At 43.6% G+C, this 16,619-nt stretch overlaps 1 protein-coding gene across 1 annotated transcript; it reads right to left on the bottom strand.

Moving 5' to 3' along the window:
* Nucleotides 1–434: 434 nt before the first annotated feature.
* On the bottom strand, nt 435–14,768 carry PPY (pancreatic polypeptide). The gene is made up of 4 exons (XM_040331216.1): nt 14,668–14,768; nt 9,320–9,495; nt 3,168–3,228; nt 435–563 (listed from the first exon to the last, which is right to left on the bottom strand). Exons 1-3 carry the CDS (start codon nt 14,674–14,676, stop codon nt 3,177–3,179), a joined length of 237 nt encoding a protein of 78 aa, XP_040187150.1. The 5' UTR covers nt 14,677–14,768; the 3' UTR covers nt 435–563; nt 3,168–3,176.
* Nucleotides 14,769–16,619: the final 1,851 nt, after the last annotated feature.

Here is a 16,619-nt window from a genome sequence, read left to right on the forward strand (position 1 = left end):
GGGATGTTTACATTCCTTGTAATAGGAATAAAAGTGATACATTTTTATTTATTTTTTTTCAGTGTAAAAAAAAAAAAAAAATAAGAAAACCCCCCCAAAAAAAATTTTTTTTAAAGCGCCCTGTGCCGACGAGCTCGCTCGCAGAAGCGAACGCATACGTGAGTAGCGCCCGCATATGAAAATGGTGTTCAAACCACACAAGGTATCACCACAATCGTTAGAGCGAGAGCAATAATTCTAGCCCTAGACCTCCTCTGTAGCTCAAAAGATGCAACCTATAGAATTTTTTAAACGTCACCTATGGAGATTTTTAAGGGTAAAAGTTTGACGCCATTCCACAAGGTCCTTAAGTGGTTAAAGAAGTTATTCTCTTTCGCCTGGCATTGAAGTGGTTAATGTATATCAAAGGTCTCCTATCAATCACGACACATGACTTTTTTATTTGTAACATAGAGGGTTTTATTCAGCTGGATATGAAAAGATGTGTTTACAGCACACAGCTGAGATATGCGACACCTGGATTGGAGGTCTTTTTTTCTTCTGCCCCGTATGTAGTCACTGACCTGAAAGAGGAAGAGACTGTTAGTGTTGTATACTTGGCAGGAGACATTTGGGGAAATGCATTGTAATCAATGGGAAAGACATGATGCTGTTTTTTAAGAGTGCATTGGGTTCTAAATGGCTCCTGAGAGTTGGGAAAGCTCCTTGTAACTATCCTGGCTACCTGTTCTTGTGCCAAAAAATGAAAATAAAACCAATATTTTTTTTAATTTTTTTTATATATATATATATATATATATATATATATATATATATATATATATATATATATATACCTTATTCACAAGAGCACGGAGGCCCATAGACTGTGATTGGGCCATACGTTTATGAACTAGAGCCGCCAGGTGCTACATGCATGTGGTCTATGGGGGCTGCACAGACAAAGCTGCTCGTCCTGATTTAATAGGCTTGTGGGTGAGTGGCCCCAAATGTACGCTGTCTGCTCCGCACCCATATGCCTGTCAAACCAGGACGGGTGGCTTTGCCCTTACATCTCCATACACTTCCCTGATTCCCTGAATGTAGCACCTAGCAGGTCAAGCCTCCTATACAAACAACATACCTCCCAACTTTCTGAGATGGGAATGAGGGACACCTATCAGCAAAAGTATGTAGGCATAGGACACACCCCTTGCCACGCCCCCTTAAAGGAGAATTGTACAAAAAAAATAAGATTGGTTAAACCCACAAGTGCTTTTTTTACCACTACTATTTCTTTGTATCGGCTTTTGGAATTTACAAATGAATGAATGAAAAACTTATATAGCGCGGCACATGCGAACTGAATCGCCTCTGTAACAGTTTAGAGATCAGATGAAAGGTTTAGCGCTGGGAAAAACTTTTTGATAGATAACAAGTGCATTTTATATACATCTGTATAGATCAGACCAAAATGAGGGACAAATGAGGAGAATGAGGGACAGTTGGGAGGTATGAAACAACCCATTCCCACTCTATGGGCCTCAGTGCCCACATGCATGAGGCCCTTTTTATACAGCAATAATTTAACCTTTTAATTTCCCACATGTGTATTCCTCTAATGGACTAGAGCAGGGGTCTCCAAACTTTCTAAACAAATGGCCAATTTAACGTCCTTCAGACTTTAGGGGGGATGTTATGTGGCCACGATCGCGTTGTACTGCAAAGTGTTGCGCCTAACGCATGCCACTGTCTCGTCTACATACAGTACAGACCAAAAGTTTGGACACACCTTCTCATTCAAAGAGTTTTCTTTATTTTCATGACTATGAAAATTGTAGATTCACACTGAAGGCATCAAAACTATGAATTAACACATGTGGAATTATACATAACAAAAAAGTGTGAAACAACTGAAAATATATTTCATATTCTAGGTTCTTCAAAGTAGCCACCTTTTGCAGCAGACACATCTCTAGAACTGGTAAGAGGAGACTGTGTGAATCAGGCCTTCATGGTAGAATATCTGCTAGGAAACCACTGCTAAAGAAAGGCAACAAGCAGAAGAGACTTGTTTGGGCTAAAGAACACAAGGGATGGACATTAGACCAGTGGAAATCTGTGCTTTGGTCTGATGAGTCCAAACTTGAGATCTTTGGTTCCAACCCCCGTGTCTTTGTGTGACGCAGAAAAGGTGAACAGATGGACTCTACATGCCTGGTTCCCATCGTGAAGCATGGAGGAGGAGGTGTGATGGTGTGGGGGTGCTTTGCTGGTGACACTGTTGGGGATTTATTCAAAATTGAAGGCATACTGAACCAGCATGGCTACCACAGCATCTTGCAGCGGCATGCTATTCCATCCGGTTTGCGTTTATTTGGACCATCCTCCAGGCTGTGTAAGGGCTATTTTACCAAGAAGGAGAGTGATGGGGTGCTGCGCCAGGTGACTACCTCTTGAAGCTCATCAAGAGAATGCCAAGAGTGTGCCAAGCAGTAATCAAAGCAAAAGGTGGCTGCTTTGAAGAACCTAGAACATGAAATATATTTTCAGTTGTTTCACACTTTTTTGTTATGTATAATTCCACATGTGTTACTTCATAGTTTTCATGCCTTCAGTGTGAATCTACAATTTTCATAGTCATGAAAATAAAGAAAACTCTTTGAATGAGAAGGTCTGTACTGTAAGTGTGAGTAAGCCTAATGCCGTGTACACACGATCGGTTTATCCGATGAAAACATTCCGATGGACTTTTTTTCCTTCGGACAAACCGATCGTGTGTGGGCCCCATCGTTGTAAAAAAATAGAACATGTTTTAAATTTTTCCTATGGATAAAAAAACAATAGTAAATTCTGATCGTCTGTGTGGAACTCCCATTGGAGAAAAATTCACGCATGCTCAGAATCAAGTTGACGCATGTTCGGAAGCATTGAACTTCATTTTTTTCGGCTCCTCAAAGTGTTTTACGTCACCGCGGTTTTTGGCACGGTCAGAATTTAGTCTGATGGTGTGTATGCAAGACTGATGAAAGTCGGCTTCATCGGATTTCCGACGAAAAAATCCATCAGACTTTATTCCATCAGAAATCCGATCGTGTGTACACGGCATAAGTGTTATGATAGGAGGTTCTCTATAATGAATTGGTAAACATGGCACAGATAAACACAAGGCCAGGGATTATACTCACCCTGCAAGTTTAGTAGCTGGGAACGTCTTCCACTCCAACCTCATCCCATCTCTTCCCAAATCTATAGCATGAACACAAACCGTAATTACTAGCAATCTCATTTCATTAGCATGATAACTCTATCTTCATCTGAGCACTGTCTGCACAGCTGGCAGTCGTATTAAAAAAAATCTGTCGGGGGCTAAATACATGAGAAGCCTCTGATGGAAGCTGCCACTCTGCTTGTTAGCTGTATACTAGTCCCGGTGATTTAGAAGCAAAATCCTTAGATGCTTAACCTGAGGCCATTTTCTGCCTTGGATCCAGGTACTGGAGAATAGCCTCTTTCATCCGATGACTCAGTAGGGAGGGGGTAAAAATGGCATAACCATTGGGTTTGATGAGAGAGATCTATCTATCTATCTATAGCATCAAATTTTCTACAACAAATTGGCTCAATCCCGAAGTTGGTTTCTCCATGCCTAACCCACATTGGCAAAGTCTATACATTTTTTGGGGGGTGAGCAGGCTCCGTTGTATAACATCTTAAATTTGGATGGCAGGCTATTTATGATCCATACCCATTGGCTAATTTTGATTAAGGTAGGTCCTTTCTAATATAAAAGAATAACTTTTCTACCATAGAGTATCAAGAGAATCATCATTTTTAAAAAGACAGATGCCGGGAATAACGTTTTTCGAGGGTTTTGGGGTCTGTTTATCCAAGTCAAGGCTAGACATCATAAGTTAGTATGGCGGAGTCCTATAGGAAGAAATGAATGAACATGTCTAGACCAAATTATCAGCTGGTTACTTTGCGCACCCATGGCATCTGTTACTGGAAAGCAGGACCATGTGGTGTGATTCCACTGGTGTGAATTATTACAAGCAGGGCTTTTTTTCAGGGGAAACTTGGTGGAAGTCGGATCCCCCACCTCTGGCTCAGACCATTTGGTGCCTGCTCACCATAATCACTTGTAAACACAAAAGTCCGGTTTCTGTGTTTACAAGTGACAGTTCTGCACTCTGTGTGAAACCCTCCTGAACTCTGCACTCTGTATGTAATAAAATCCTGATATTTAATGCCCCTTTAGGACCCTCCTACTGTTTGTGAGGTGTGTGTGTGGGTGGAGGGTTTTTTGGGGGCGTCGTGGTTGAGTTCCAGCACCTATTGTTTGAGGAAAAAAAGCCCTGATTACAAGTATTTTTTGGTTTTATCTTTTGGTTGAACTTTGAAGGACATTCTTTAGCTGTAATATCGTGTAGCACTGAAGACCATAATCCTTATGTAGCACTACCCCCGAAGGAGCTGCTGGTCTTATTTGGGTGGCACGTTGCCTCTATCTTCTCACCGTCTAGGGTACTGGATGAGAGCTGTAATAAAGTCAATGTCTTTTCTGTGCTTTTATTACCCAACGGGGTAAAAATGGTAGAAAGGTGAAGGGATAGAAGGTATGGAAGGTAACAGATTCAGGTGTAGCTGATTCCTGGAAACAGTCCTGCTTCCAACGACAACTTTTCAGTGGTAAACTTCAGTGGAAATCAAGCCAGGGACCCAGCCAGCGGATGTGACGCTTGCAGAGCAGCCTTGTGTGTCAAGCCATGGGCCGAGGAGGCCAGTGGGGTGATGCTTGAGAAGTATCTTAAAGGCAGAGCTAAAGTCCTGCGGGAACGCGTGGGAACGGAGTTCCTGCACTTTTTTCACAGCAGGAACTCCGTTCCCTTTGCAGGACTAGAGCAGCCGAGCCGCCCGAGCCAATCCTTCACTAAGCGGTGATGCCCAGCTCGAGTCACTGTCAGGGGCAGGCAAACCTTAGTAATCCTTTATGTTACTGCCCAATCCTGTATATGGATTAATCAGGTAGTGTGCGGGTATTCCGTCACTTCCTCAATGCCGTAATGTCTCCTGGGAGTTTTTGTCATTGTTCCCAGGAGACATTGCGGAGGTCTGCCGCGCGTTATCGTGTGATTTACAAAGAACTTGCTTCTTTCTAAATCCCGCGATAACTCGCGGCAGACCTCCGCAATGTCTCCTGGTAACAAAGCTCCCAGGAGACATTGCCCATCTCCAGACTGTAGATCAGTTACTTGTCAAGTAGAGGAAGGATAAAGATGTTGACCCTACAGTTTGCAGATCAATGACTTGCCGAGTAGAGAAGGAATAATAAAGATGACAGGCCAGCATTGTATAGATTAGAGACTTGCTAATCGGTATAGGAACATCAGGATGGCATTTTTAATTGTCACCACTTTTATAATGAAATAATCTGTAGAGCTGGTTTCAGAGGTTTTCCAGGAAGGTGGACAATTTTTAGGACCAAATACGCAGGGTCCAGTTTCTTTTCCACTTTTCCCACAATAGAAATGGATAGGATGGCAATAATTTGTGGCAGAAAGTGAATATGACCCTGCAAGTGAAACACTTGGCTGTATACAGTGGCATCTTAAGAGCATTATAGGGCCCCGGGCAATACAGTGCACTGGGGCCCTGTCTACACAATCGTGCATGAGAATTTACTGACAAAAATCATGAAATTTACTGGCAGAACCACATTTTTTTTACTGGCACTGCAAAAAAAGTACCTAAAATTACAGTTTTACAAATGTCTTCATTGACATGAAGGTTAGGTTACTATAACCCAGCCTGCTCAGAGTTTCCTCTTACATCAGAGTCTGCAGGAGTCCCCCAGAGTCTTCGGTTCTGACCCGCTGCTCTCCACCATTTTTTACTGGGGTCGCTGGGCAGCCGATGGGGGCCCCCCAGGCAAGTGGGGCCCCCGGGCAACTTCCCAGCGTGCCCAATGGAAAAGACAGCCCTGGCTGTATATATTGACTGGAATCCTGGAGAATCGCCAGCTTTACAGAATCGTTTCATGGTGTCCAAGTGTATTTAGAAAAGTATTTGTATTGTATTTCTGGATGGCAACTTCAAAGCTTTTTTTGCTTTTAACCCGACGCCCTCCCACAAAACGAAAACTGTCTAAATCTATTTATCCTGGTTCTGATTTTTGGGCATACCTTGGTAAATTATTACGGAAGCTACCATCTTTCTTCCTTTTTTTTAATTTTTATTCTCTGATAATGCTGAGACTATAGAGCTCAACAACGAAGCCCCCCCCCCCCCCCCTCATGATTGTATCTGGTGGTCAGATGTGAAGGTAGGACCCAGATATCATTTTGGTACCAGTGTGCTACCCATAAAGAAGGTGATTCAGGACAGCCAAAGGACCCTATTTATGCCAGGGGATGAGGGCAGGAGAGCGCTTTCCTCATATCCCAGGCATGGGCGTCCGCTGAAATATTTTCAGGGGGGGGGCGCTTCGGCAGCGGTAATACACAGTCGCATTTTACCCTTTCTTTGACCGCTGGCAGGGGTTAGAAGCGACCCCCCATGTTAAAATGTAAAAAACACCCCACTGTGCCCCCTGCATATTTTTAATATCTCTTTTGTCTCCACAACTGCACCTCTGGCCCCCTTTACATTACACAGCACCCTGCATCACTGGCCCCCTTTACATTACACAGCACCCTGCATCACTGGCCCCCTTTACATTACACAGCACCCTGCATCACTGGCCCCCTTTACGTTACACAGCACCCTGCAACACTGGACCCCTTTACATTACACAGCACCCTGCATCACTGGCCCCCTTTACATTACACAGCACCCTGCATCACTGGCCCCCTTTACATTACACAGCACCCTGCATCACTGGCCCCCTTTACATTACACAGCACCCTGCATCACTGGCCCCCTTTACATTACACAGCACCCTGCATCACTGGCCCCCTTTACGTTACACAGCACCCTGCAACACTGGACCCCTTTATATTACACAGCACCCCTTTCCCTTGACTGAAACACTACACTATATTTTATATTTATTTAAGGTCTAAAAGAGGAACCTTTCGGAATGAGGGACAAATGGATTTGATTCCAGAAGAGGGACAGGCACTCTAAATAAGGGACAACTAGAAACTATGCTGTAGGCTACAACTCTAGTCTACGGACACATTGTCTAAAGCTGGGTACACACTAGGGTTGCACAAATACCTGTTTTGTACCAACAATACTTGTGCTCAAGTACTTGCTGATACCAGTTGCCAATACCTTTGCGGTGCGATTTGAGCCCATACGAAAGGACTGGGCTTAAATCGCACTGTAAAGAATCACATGTGATTTGAACAGGAATGTGGTGTGATTCCTGTCTGAATCACATGCTCTTTCTCACACCGCTCCTGTGTTAACCCTGTCTTGTCATAATGACTTTAGCCGGGGTTCACACAGGAGTGGTGCAGGAAACCACATGTGATTCAGACAGGAATCGCACCACATTCCTGTTCAAATCACATGTGATTATTTACAGTGCGATTTAAGCCCAGTCATTTCGTATGGGCTCAAATCGCACCGCAAAGGTATTGGCAACTGGTATCAGCGAGTACTTGAGCACAAGTATTGTTGGTACAAAACAGGTATTGGTGCAACCCTAGACACAAAGACCAAGTTCCTGGGCAAACAAATCTGCGTAGGTGAGAATAAAGATAACAGGGAAAACATTTGTCACTGTTAGTACTCATGCACAAGAACACTATACTGTAGGTATAGCATACACTATACAATCTGATTGTACAATCTCTGCACAATCTCCTTTAGATTTACAAAAACTATTTAATATATGGACAACCTAAACAATTCATTTAAGTAGTATCCAATCAGGCAGGCCTTTGTACTACATAGTTGGTGGTAGATCCAAAAGATTTGTACAATCAGATTGTATAACGTATGGTAAGCTCGAGGCTGGCCATAGATAAAAACGTTTTTATTTTTGTCTGAAAAATTGAATGGATCCCCCAATCCACACAACTAAGGTGGGTAAGGGAACCCTTTCCGCTGAGACATCAATGTCGGAGCTACAAATCTAAAGAAACATTTCTGCTGGCTTGAGAGAAGTTGATCATTAAATTGATGTCTCTTTAGCAAGAATGACTACAGAAGGATTGAAACTTGTCCGGTCCTTGCTTGACCCGTTACATTTCCATCCATCTATACAGCCAGGTTTAGTAGCTCCTGTCTTCGTATGCCTGGGGAGCTAGCCTCCATGCACACTAATTCTTTAGGGCCCACACTCACATGTGGTGCAGACATGTGTGTCCTGTGTCCTCTCTTTTCAGCACAGGGATGTACGGGCATTGTGTGCCATCTCTGTGCCAGCGTCCCATTCACATCTATTGGGACCCTCACCTGCATGTCATATTAGGATACATAGGCTGTGTCCATGCAGCCTCACATCCTAGTAGATATGAATGGGGTGATGACACAGGGATGTGCACAACACCTATGTACCCCCTGTGCTGATAAATGCCAGCCCTGCATAAGAGATGCATGTTTGCACCCCTTGTGAATGGGCCCCTACTAAAAATAGAATCTGAAATAACAGTTGTCTTGTCTTCACAATTAGCAGTGATATGAAGCCTGAAATTGTTACTGTTATTACCTGTTGGCTGGGCTGAGTAGAGGCAGGTTCAGCAGCACAGAGACAGGAGAAAACATCACTCAGTTTTGCTGTGCAGGTAGAGAGGAGGGGGTCCGAGAGAAGGGCACAGGAGAGGAGGGGGGGGGTCACTATACAGAGCAGGAATAGATTGTCTAAAACAGGGAGAGATAACAGGAGGCTGGGGGAGGGGGGGTCGAGGTGGTGATCTCCCACAAACATTGGGACACTGTGAAAGTGAAAGCAGGATAGAAATGACTGGAGAGGGGGGAGGGAAGACGCTGTCCAGGAGAGGGAAAGTTGTATACATGCAGACTGAATCAGGAAAGCGCTGATACCTTCCCAACCTCATGTGGAACACTAGAAGACTATCAGAGGAGCCGAACTAGGGGGGCGGGACCTTGCACACAGACCCAGCTCTGTGACATACAATACAAGCGCCGAGGACAGAGGGAGGAGAGCACTGCAGTGCTTAAAGCGGCCCCAGGGCCAGTCCAGCCCTGCTCCTGGCGATTCCAGGGGGGGGCAACCACCCTCCCTTGCCCTATGGAGCGGACGCCCATGATCCCAGGGCTAACACTAGTAATCAATGCACGTTTTCTTATCTGGCCTAGTTAATATTCAGCTGAAAAACTGTTAATAATTGAACACTGATTGGTAGTAGGGAGCAAAACCTCTTACCTTGGACGGGTGACGAAGGTGATATACTGATACAGATCTGAATAGTATTGTGCCAGCTGATCTTGGGTAGCCTGGTCTCCAGGATGATGCGGCTCGCTGGGAGCTGCTGATGTGGCTAAGCTCAGAGCCAGGAGAATGAAGACACAAGCACAGAGATATCTTAGCAGGGAGGTCATCTGTATATAAAAATGGATTTGTCTTATTTACTGTCATAAACACAACAGGTTAAAGTTCGTTTTGTGTGCTAGGGTGTTATTTTATTTTGTTTTTTGCGCCCTCTGTTTGCCTAGTCTTGCCACTTCTCCACTTACAGCCATTGTGTATCTAAATATGAATGTGTAGTCCAATAGGCACCAGAGTAGACTCTGTGTACTCAGTGGGCCAGATTCACATAGGTTACGCGGATCTTTAGATCCGCGTAACCTATCTGATTTAAGATCCGCCGCCGCAAGTTTTTGAGGCAAGTTGGTAATTCACAAAGCACTTACCTCAAAACTTGCGGCGGCGTATCGTAAATCCCCCGGCGGAATTCAAATTCCGCGGCTAGGGGGGAGTGTACTATTCAAATCAGGCGCTTCCCCGCGCCGTCCGGAAATTTTCCCAGCATGCATTGCTCCAAATGACGTTGCAAGGACGTCATTGTTTTAAAAGACTTCCATCCGTATTCGCGAACGACTTGCGCAAACGACGGAAAAGATTTAAATTTTGTCGCGGGAACGACGCCCATACTTAACATTGGCTGCGCCTCATAGACCCAGGGGTAACTATACGCCGGAAAAAGCCGAGCGCAAACGACTTAAAAAAAAAGCGCCAGGCGGTCGTTCGTTTGAGAATCGGCGTAAATGCTCATTGGCATATTCAACGCGTAAAAGACACGGAAGCGCCACCTAGCGGCCGGCCTGGAATTGCAGCCTAAGATCGGACGGTGTCACTTACACCTGTCGGATCTTAGGCATACCTATGCGTAACTGATTCTATGAATCAGTCGCATAGCTACGACCGGCAGAACTCAGAGATACGACGGCGTATCAGGAGATACACCGTCGTATCTCTTTGTGAATCTGGCCCAGTAAGTGTAAAGGGGGCTGTCACCTCATCCCTTTAAGCCCAAACACATATAAACAACACAGGTTCTGTGGCTGATTAAGATGCTAAATAAACTCTGTGTCTTGACTGCATTAAATTGGCCTAAGAACCTGTGTAATTCATATGTGTTCATGTTTAAAGGAATGAGGTGGCAGCCCTAGCTATGGCTGTTGAGGTGACCACATTTTTTTATTTTTTATTTATTTATTTTTTTTATTTTTTTTTATGAAATCCGAGGACATCATTTTTTTGGCGGCAATCGGCGACTCTCTGCCCCTTCGCCGCCTGCCTCACAGCCTGTCAAGTCTCACTCTCTGGACCCCAGCTACTACTGGGTGGGGAGCGGAGGAAGATCACTCCGCCAGGGAAGGCAAGGAGATAAGCAGGCAGGTGGCTGCCCTGGACTTGAGCCAAGGCAGAAGAACATGCGAGTGGAGCTGAATGGGCATGCACCCAAAACTGAAGAAATATTCCCTCCGCTTTGACCAGCACATGATCATCAGAAAATGGCACAGAAAATGGGAAAAATACAACCCCCCTATGCTAGTAGGAGCGGGTTGTGTAATTCAGATTTTTTTTTTTTTATTCTGCACTGACTGTCTTTGAAATTGCCCCAGCCCCTCTTCAAATCCAATCTGGGGACAGGCTTGGTCCGGGGACAGTGTCCTCAATCCAGGGACTGTCCCTGGAAACTGGGGATGTCTGATCACCCTACTGTTACTCTGCTAATGCAGGGCAGTACAGTGTGAGGGCAGGAAGCATAATTGCCAAATCTATTATCACTGATACAGAAACTCCAAAATTAATTTATTAGGACCGCTTAGGCAAAATTTGCTGGGAAAAAAAATTGACTTTACATTATTTTTTTTAATAAAAAAAAAAAAAAATTATATATATATATATAATTTTTTTTTTTTTTTACTGCATATGGAGACTGATTTTTACTGTCTCTTCTCTCCAAGACATTTTGAAAACATTTCTAGAAAACATTCACGGTGTCAGAAGACCCTCTGCCCGCAACCCCACACCCTGATATCCATGTTATCAAGGTTCGGGTGACTTTGATCTAAGAAGAACTGTAATTTTAGTAAAAGGCGGGTATATATTGAAGGCCAGAATGGGCGACCATTCATATTCAATGATTCCTGGAAACATAGGTCATATAATCATTAAGAAAGGTTTGAAAATCTTGTGTGATTGGCTCATCTCTAATTACTAGGCGCACTATAGCAAATTGGGAGTTTTCATTGCCCCCAAATTTTGACATCTTTTTTTTTTTTTATGGCTTGGTTCATGCTATTGCGGGTGCAAGAATCGCACCTCCAACCACCCACAGCCAAATCTTTAATAGCACCCACTAGGGTTGTCCCGATACCGATACTAGTATCGGTATCGGGACCGATACCAAGTATTTGCCCGAGTACTTGTACTCGGGCAAAATGCTCCCGATGCTTCACCCGATACTTGTACTGTCGGCGGTGATCAGTGCATGGGGAAGTTACAAGCATGGATCACCGCTGATTTTAGAGCAGCTGAAAGCCGCCGTGTATGCCGCCGTGTGTATCCCGTGTATGCCGCCGTGTGTATGCCGCCGTGTGTATCCCGTGTATGCCGCCGTGTGTATCCCGTGTATGCCGCCGTGTGTATCGTGTGTATGCCGCCATGTGTATCCCGTGTATGTCGCCGTGTGTATCCCGTGTATGCCGCCGTGTTTCTCTCCCCTTCGGTGCTCCTTCTCCACCCCTGGAAATGTCAGGATGGAGAGCGGGGTAGGAGCCGGTAAATCTGGCTCCTTACTGCTCCAAATGGACAGAGTCAGTGATCAGTGACTCTGTCCATTCACATAACTGAAACATTGTAACCTGTGTTTACAAATGTTTCAGTTTATGAATGAAGAGAAGACGCTGTCTCCACTCCATTCATTTTCAGCGCAGCTGATGCTCCTGAGAAAGGGACAGGGGAACATGTGTCCCTAGTCTCTTTCTCTGTCTCAAAGGGAAGATGTCAGAGGTCTGTTAAGACCCCTGATATCTTACCAAAGCCCCCCCAACAGGGCTGAAAAAATAAATAAAAAAATAAAGAATAAAAAAAATGATTGTAGAAAAAAAAATGTAAAGAAAAAACACACTGACACGCCCCCCCCCCCCCCCCCTTAAAAAAAAAAGAAGAAAGCATTATAAATAAATACAAAAATGTAAACAATTAAAAACAAATTGTTAAAGATAAAAAAAAAAAAAAACATACGGACACATGTGCCGCTGTCACGTGAGATTAAAAAAAAGTATCGGTATTCGGTATCGGCGAGTACTTGGGGAAAAAAAGTATCGGTACTTGTACTCGGTCTTAAAAAAGTGGTATCGGGACAACCCTAGCACCCACATGCATCATAAAATGCAGCGCGTTTGTGGGTTCAGGAACTGCGGGGAAATGGCATGGTGTGATTTCGCTGCCGCTGCATTTTTAAAATGGTCTAGGAACCTTTTTCCTGCATGAAACCAAAGCACAACAACCCATTCAAATCAATGGACTTCTGTGCCAGCACAAATTGGACTTGTCCTACAATAATATGAACCCGGCCTTAAGAGTGCACTAGGATTTAATTGGCTACTGTGTTACAGAAGCTCCTTTCAACTATCCTTGGGCCTGTTTTTTGCCCAAGAAAAATGTTCATCATAACCTTTTTTTTTTTTTTTTTCAAAAGAGGGGGGGAGGGAAATAAACAGCAAAAAAAGGAAAAAGAAAGTAATAAAAATGTAACGTTTAAAGCAACAATATACAACTAACAAATACACAAATAACGTTTTGTATGAAATCAAGATATACCGTACCCCAAAAAAAAAAACCTTGGGGAAAAAAAAGTAAATTTTTATATATATATTTTTTAAGTATATTTCACTTCTATCAGCTCAATGAGTGAATATGTGTAAAATTTTCCAGAAATCGCTCCTGTTAACCTGGCATAGGAATATCTACCTTGTACCTCCCTCCCTCTCCTCCTTTATGCTTTATTTATAAAGGTGTGTACTTGGCCCGGCATACATGTTTATGGCACACTCATAACGGGTTTGCCTGAAAATGGAGATGGACAAATATTGTAACATGGTTGAATAAGAACATCGGTTCAACCTGGGAGCGTATGTCTGAGTGTTTTTTTGCCACTACCATTTTCCATAGCCCTGTACATTGTGTCTGCTTTAACTTATCTACACTCTCCACCAATTGTGGAAGGGAGTTCCACATCCTCACCACCTTAACAGTAAAGAACCCCTTACGTAGTTAAAGCTTGAACCACTTTTCATCCAACTTGATTGTGTGGCCACGTGTCTTCTGTATAGACCTTAGATTAAAACTTTTCACCCAATGCTAGAGTCACTATTTTAAGAATTTGTATATCATTATATCCTCCTCTTAAGCGTCGTCTCTTCTCCAGGGACAATACGTTTTAACGTTTGTAATCATTCCTCATAACTGAGGTCCTCCAATTATTATTATTATTATTATTATTATTATTATTATTTTTAGTTTTGGTTCCCTTCTCTGGATTCTCTTTAGTTCCCGCACCTCCCTCTAGACGACTGGTGACCAGAAGTGGACAGCACACGCAAGTGGTTCCCCCCCACCCCAAGGGTTCTCCTCACATGGAGTCACTTGCATGCAAATTTTTAGCATCCACATGCATTACTATTTTCCTACATTGAACCTCATCTGCCATATACAGGGTAACTGTGCAGTGCCCGGGGCGGACTGACAAATCAATAGGAGATTATGGGGCCCCCAGGCAATAGATTATGGGGCCACACGGGCAGCTATAATCTTGGGATTTTTAAAAAACCACAGATTTTTACATACTGTCCATGGTTTTTCTGAGGCTGGCAACCCTGATGGGGCCCCCTAGTGGCATGGGGCCCTCGGGCAGTGCCTGAGTCCCCGAATTGTCAGTCCGCCCCTGCTGTGCACCCTTCTTTTAACTAGGTCTTCTTGAATTTAAGGCGTTATTAAATCTGCCAACTTGCAAATCCATGTTAGCCAGTCCTTCCTAAAAGTTGTGTTGAAGTTGGTTGGTAATGAAAGCATCATTAATTTGTGTCCCCTGTGTATGTATAAAGCTCTCCTTTGATATGTGTAGTTCCTTGCCTCCTGCTGTCACCAGCCGAGAGAAATTACCCAATTATTACGCCGCTAAAAGTATTCCCAAGGGCTGCGACCTTGGCTGTGGAAGCAGATGGTCGATATTCCCATGCGTGAAAAGCGGGCGCTCTTACCTTGGTCATTATGCCGGCTGAGTTTGTAATGATGACCCTGAAATCCCACGTAGTTTTTATCTTTGTTCCAGCGCCCTCCCAAAGTTTTCGTCATCGTAGAAGACCACCCATACCTTATCTCCAGGCTGCTGCCCCCTCCCATTACGCACCGTTAATATGTCAACTGTTCACTTTGGTGACTCAGATTTCCCAGTGCATCACGCTGAAGAAGTAGCCGCTTGGAAAATTCAACTTTTTGGACTATACTGATCAAACAAGACGGTTGCTTAATCTAGTACTCTGGGTATCTGTGAGAGAAGTTGTTTCCAGTTACTTAGAGAGGGTTCCAATCATTGGTTATTCAGCCCTCATTTCCAACAAAGGGTTGTCTGAAGTCCTTGCCTGAAACCAGCTGTGCCAAGGAAGACTGATGGGTGCAACAACAAATACTGTGTATAAGTATACACTATATAAAACTGGAAATGAAGCCTAACGCCGCGTACACAGGATCGGAAATTCCGACAACAAAACCGTGGATTTTTTTCAGACAGGCTTCTTGCTCAAACTTGTCTTGCATACATACGATCACACAAATCTTGTCGGAAATTTCGAACGTCAAGAACGTGGTGACGTACAACATAAATAAAAATTAAGTTCAATGATTCCGAGCATGCATCGAATTCCGAGCATGCGTAGGATTTTTTTGCGTCAGAATTGCGAACAGACGATTGTAATTTCCGACAAGAGAATTTGAGAACCAGCTCTCAAATTTGTTGTGGTCGGAAATTGTCCGATGGAGCATACACACGGTCTGAATTTCCGACCAAAAGCTCACATCGAACATTTGTTGTTGGAATTTCCGATCGTGTGTACACGGCGTTAGAAGGGAAACTGGAAACCATCTGGCTAGTTTTTCGTCCTCCATTGCGGTAATGCACCCACCTCACTGATTTTTGTTAGCAATCTGATGATCTGGGCACCCATTTTTGCTTATTTGTTTGTAATTTAGTTGAGATGTTCACAAATGGTGACACTCGCTTTTGTTGGTTCTGCTAGACAGTCCAGGCTGACTGATGACCTGTCTTCCCTCTACTTCAGCTAAGCAGTGCAACTTGGTCTTCAACAGCCTGTAATTGGACAAAAAAGGAGCAGTAGCAGGCTAATGAGCTCCTCTCTCTGCATACCCGACCACTTTTTTTTTTTTTCCTGTCCTTGTTGGCACATACACAACTGATTTTCTGCCAGTCTCTCTCCCAGTCTGAGTCCTATTACATAGGGGATGAGCAGACTGCTCCTAAGCTAGACATTACAAATGACAATAAAAAAATAAAAATAACTGTGTTGGTATTTTTACACCTGCCCAAAGTTCAGCTTTAGGCTTCATTTCCACTGGCGTTTTTACAGCCACTTTTGTTTGCCTTTTTTACAGCTTAAAAACGCCTGTCCATGTTTATTTTGTAAAAAAAAAATATATATATATATATTTTTTTTTTTTTTGTGAGCTGGAGCTCAAAAACGCTGCGGTAGCGTTTTTGAGCGTTTTTGAGCATTTTTTTTTATGTCTGGCATTTTTATAGCTCTACTCTGGAGCTTCAGAACGCCCTGGTCCTGCGTTTTTTTTTACAGCTCAAAAACGCCTATGCCATTTGCAGCTCAAAAACGCCTATGTGGGCATGATGCCATAGAATAACATGGACAGGCGTTTTTAAGCTGTAAAAAACGCTCAGAAAAGTGGCTGTAAAAAAGTCAGTGGAAATGAAACCTTTTAGGCTTCATTTCCATGGATGTTTTTACAGACACTTTTCTGAGCGTTTTTTGCAGCTTAAAAACATCTCTCCATGTTAGTCTATGGCCTCATGCCCACCATGACGTTTTTGAGCTGTAGATGGCTGAGCCGTTTTTAAGCTGCAAAAAAAAAACAGGACCAGCGCGTTCTGAAGCTCTAGAGTAGAGCTGTAAAAACGCCAGACGTT

Source organism: Rana temporaria, chromosome 12, assembly GCF_905171775.1.
Source record: "Rana temporaria chromosome 12, aRanTem1.1, whole genome shotgun sequence".
Classification (NCBI taxonomy): domain Eukaryota; kingdom Metazoa; phylum Chordata; class Amphibia; order Anura; family Ranidae; genus Rana; species Rana temporaria.

Excerpts from the sequence above, each read along its gene's own strand:
- PPY (XM_040331216.1), bottom strand. Across the intron at positions 3,229-9,319 it reads ACCTTCGTCACCCGTCCAAG|ATTTGGGAAGAGATGGGATG; the intron begins GTAAGAGGTTTT and ends TTCATGCTATAG.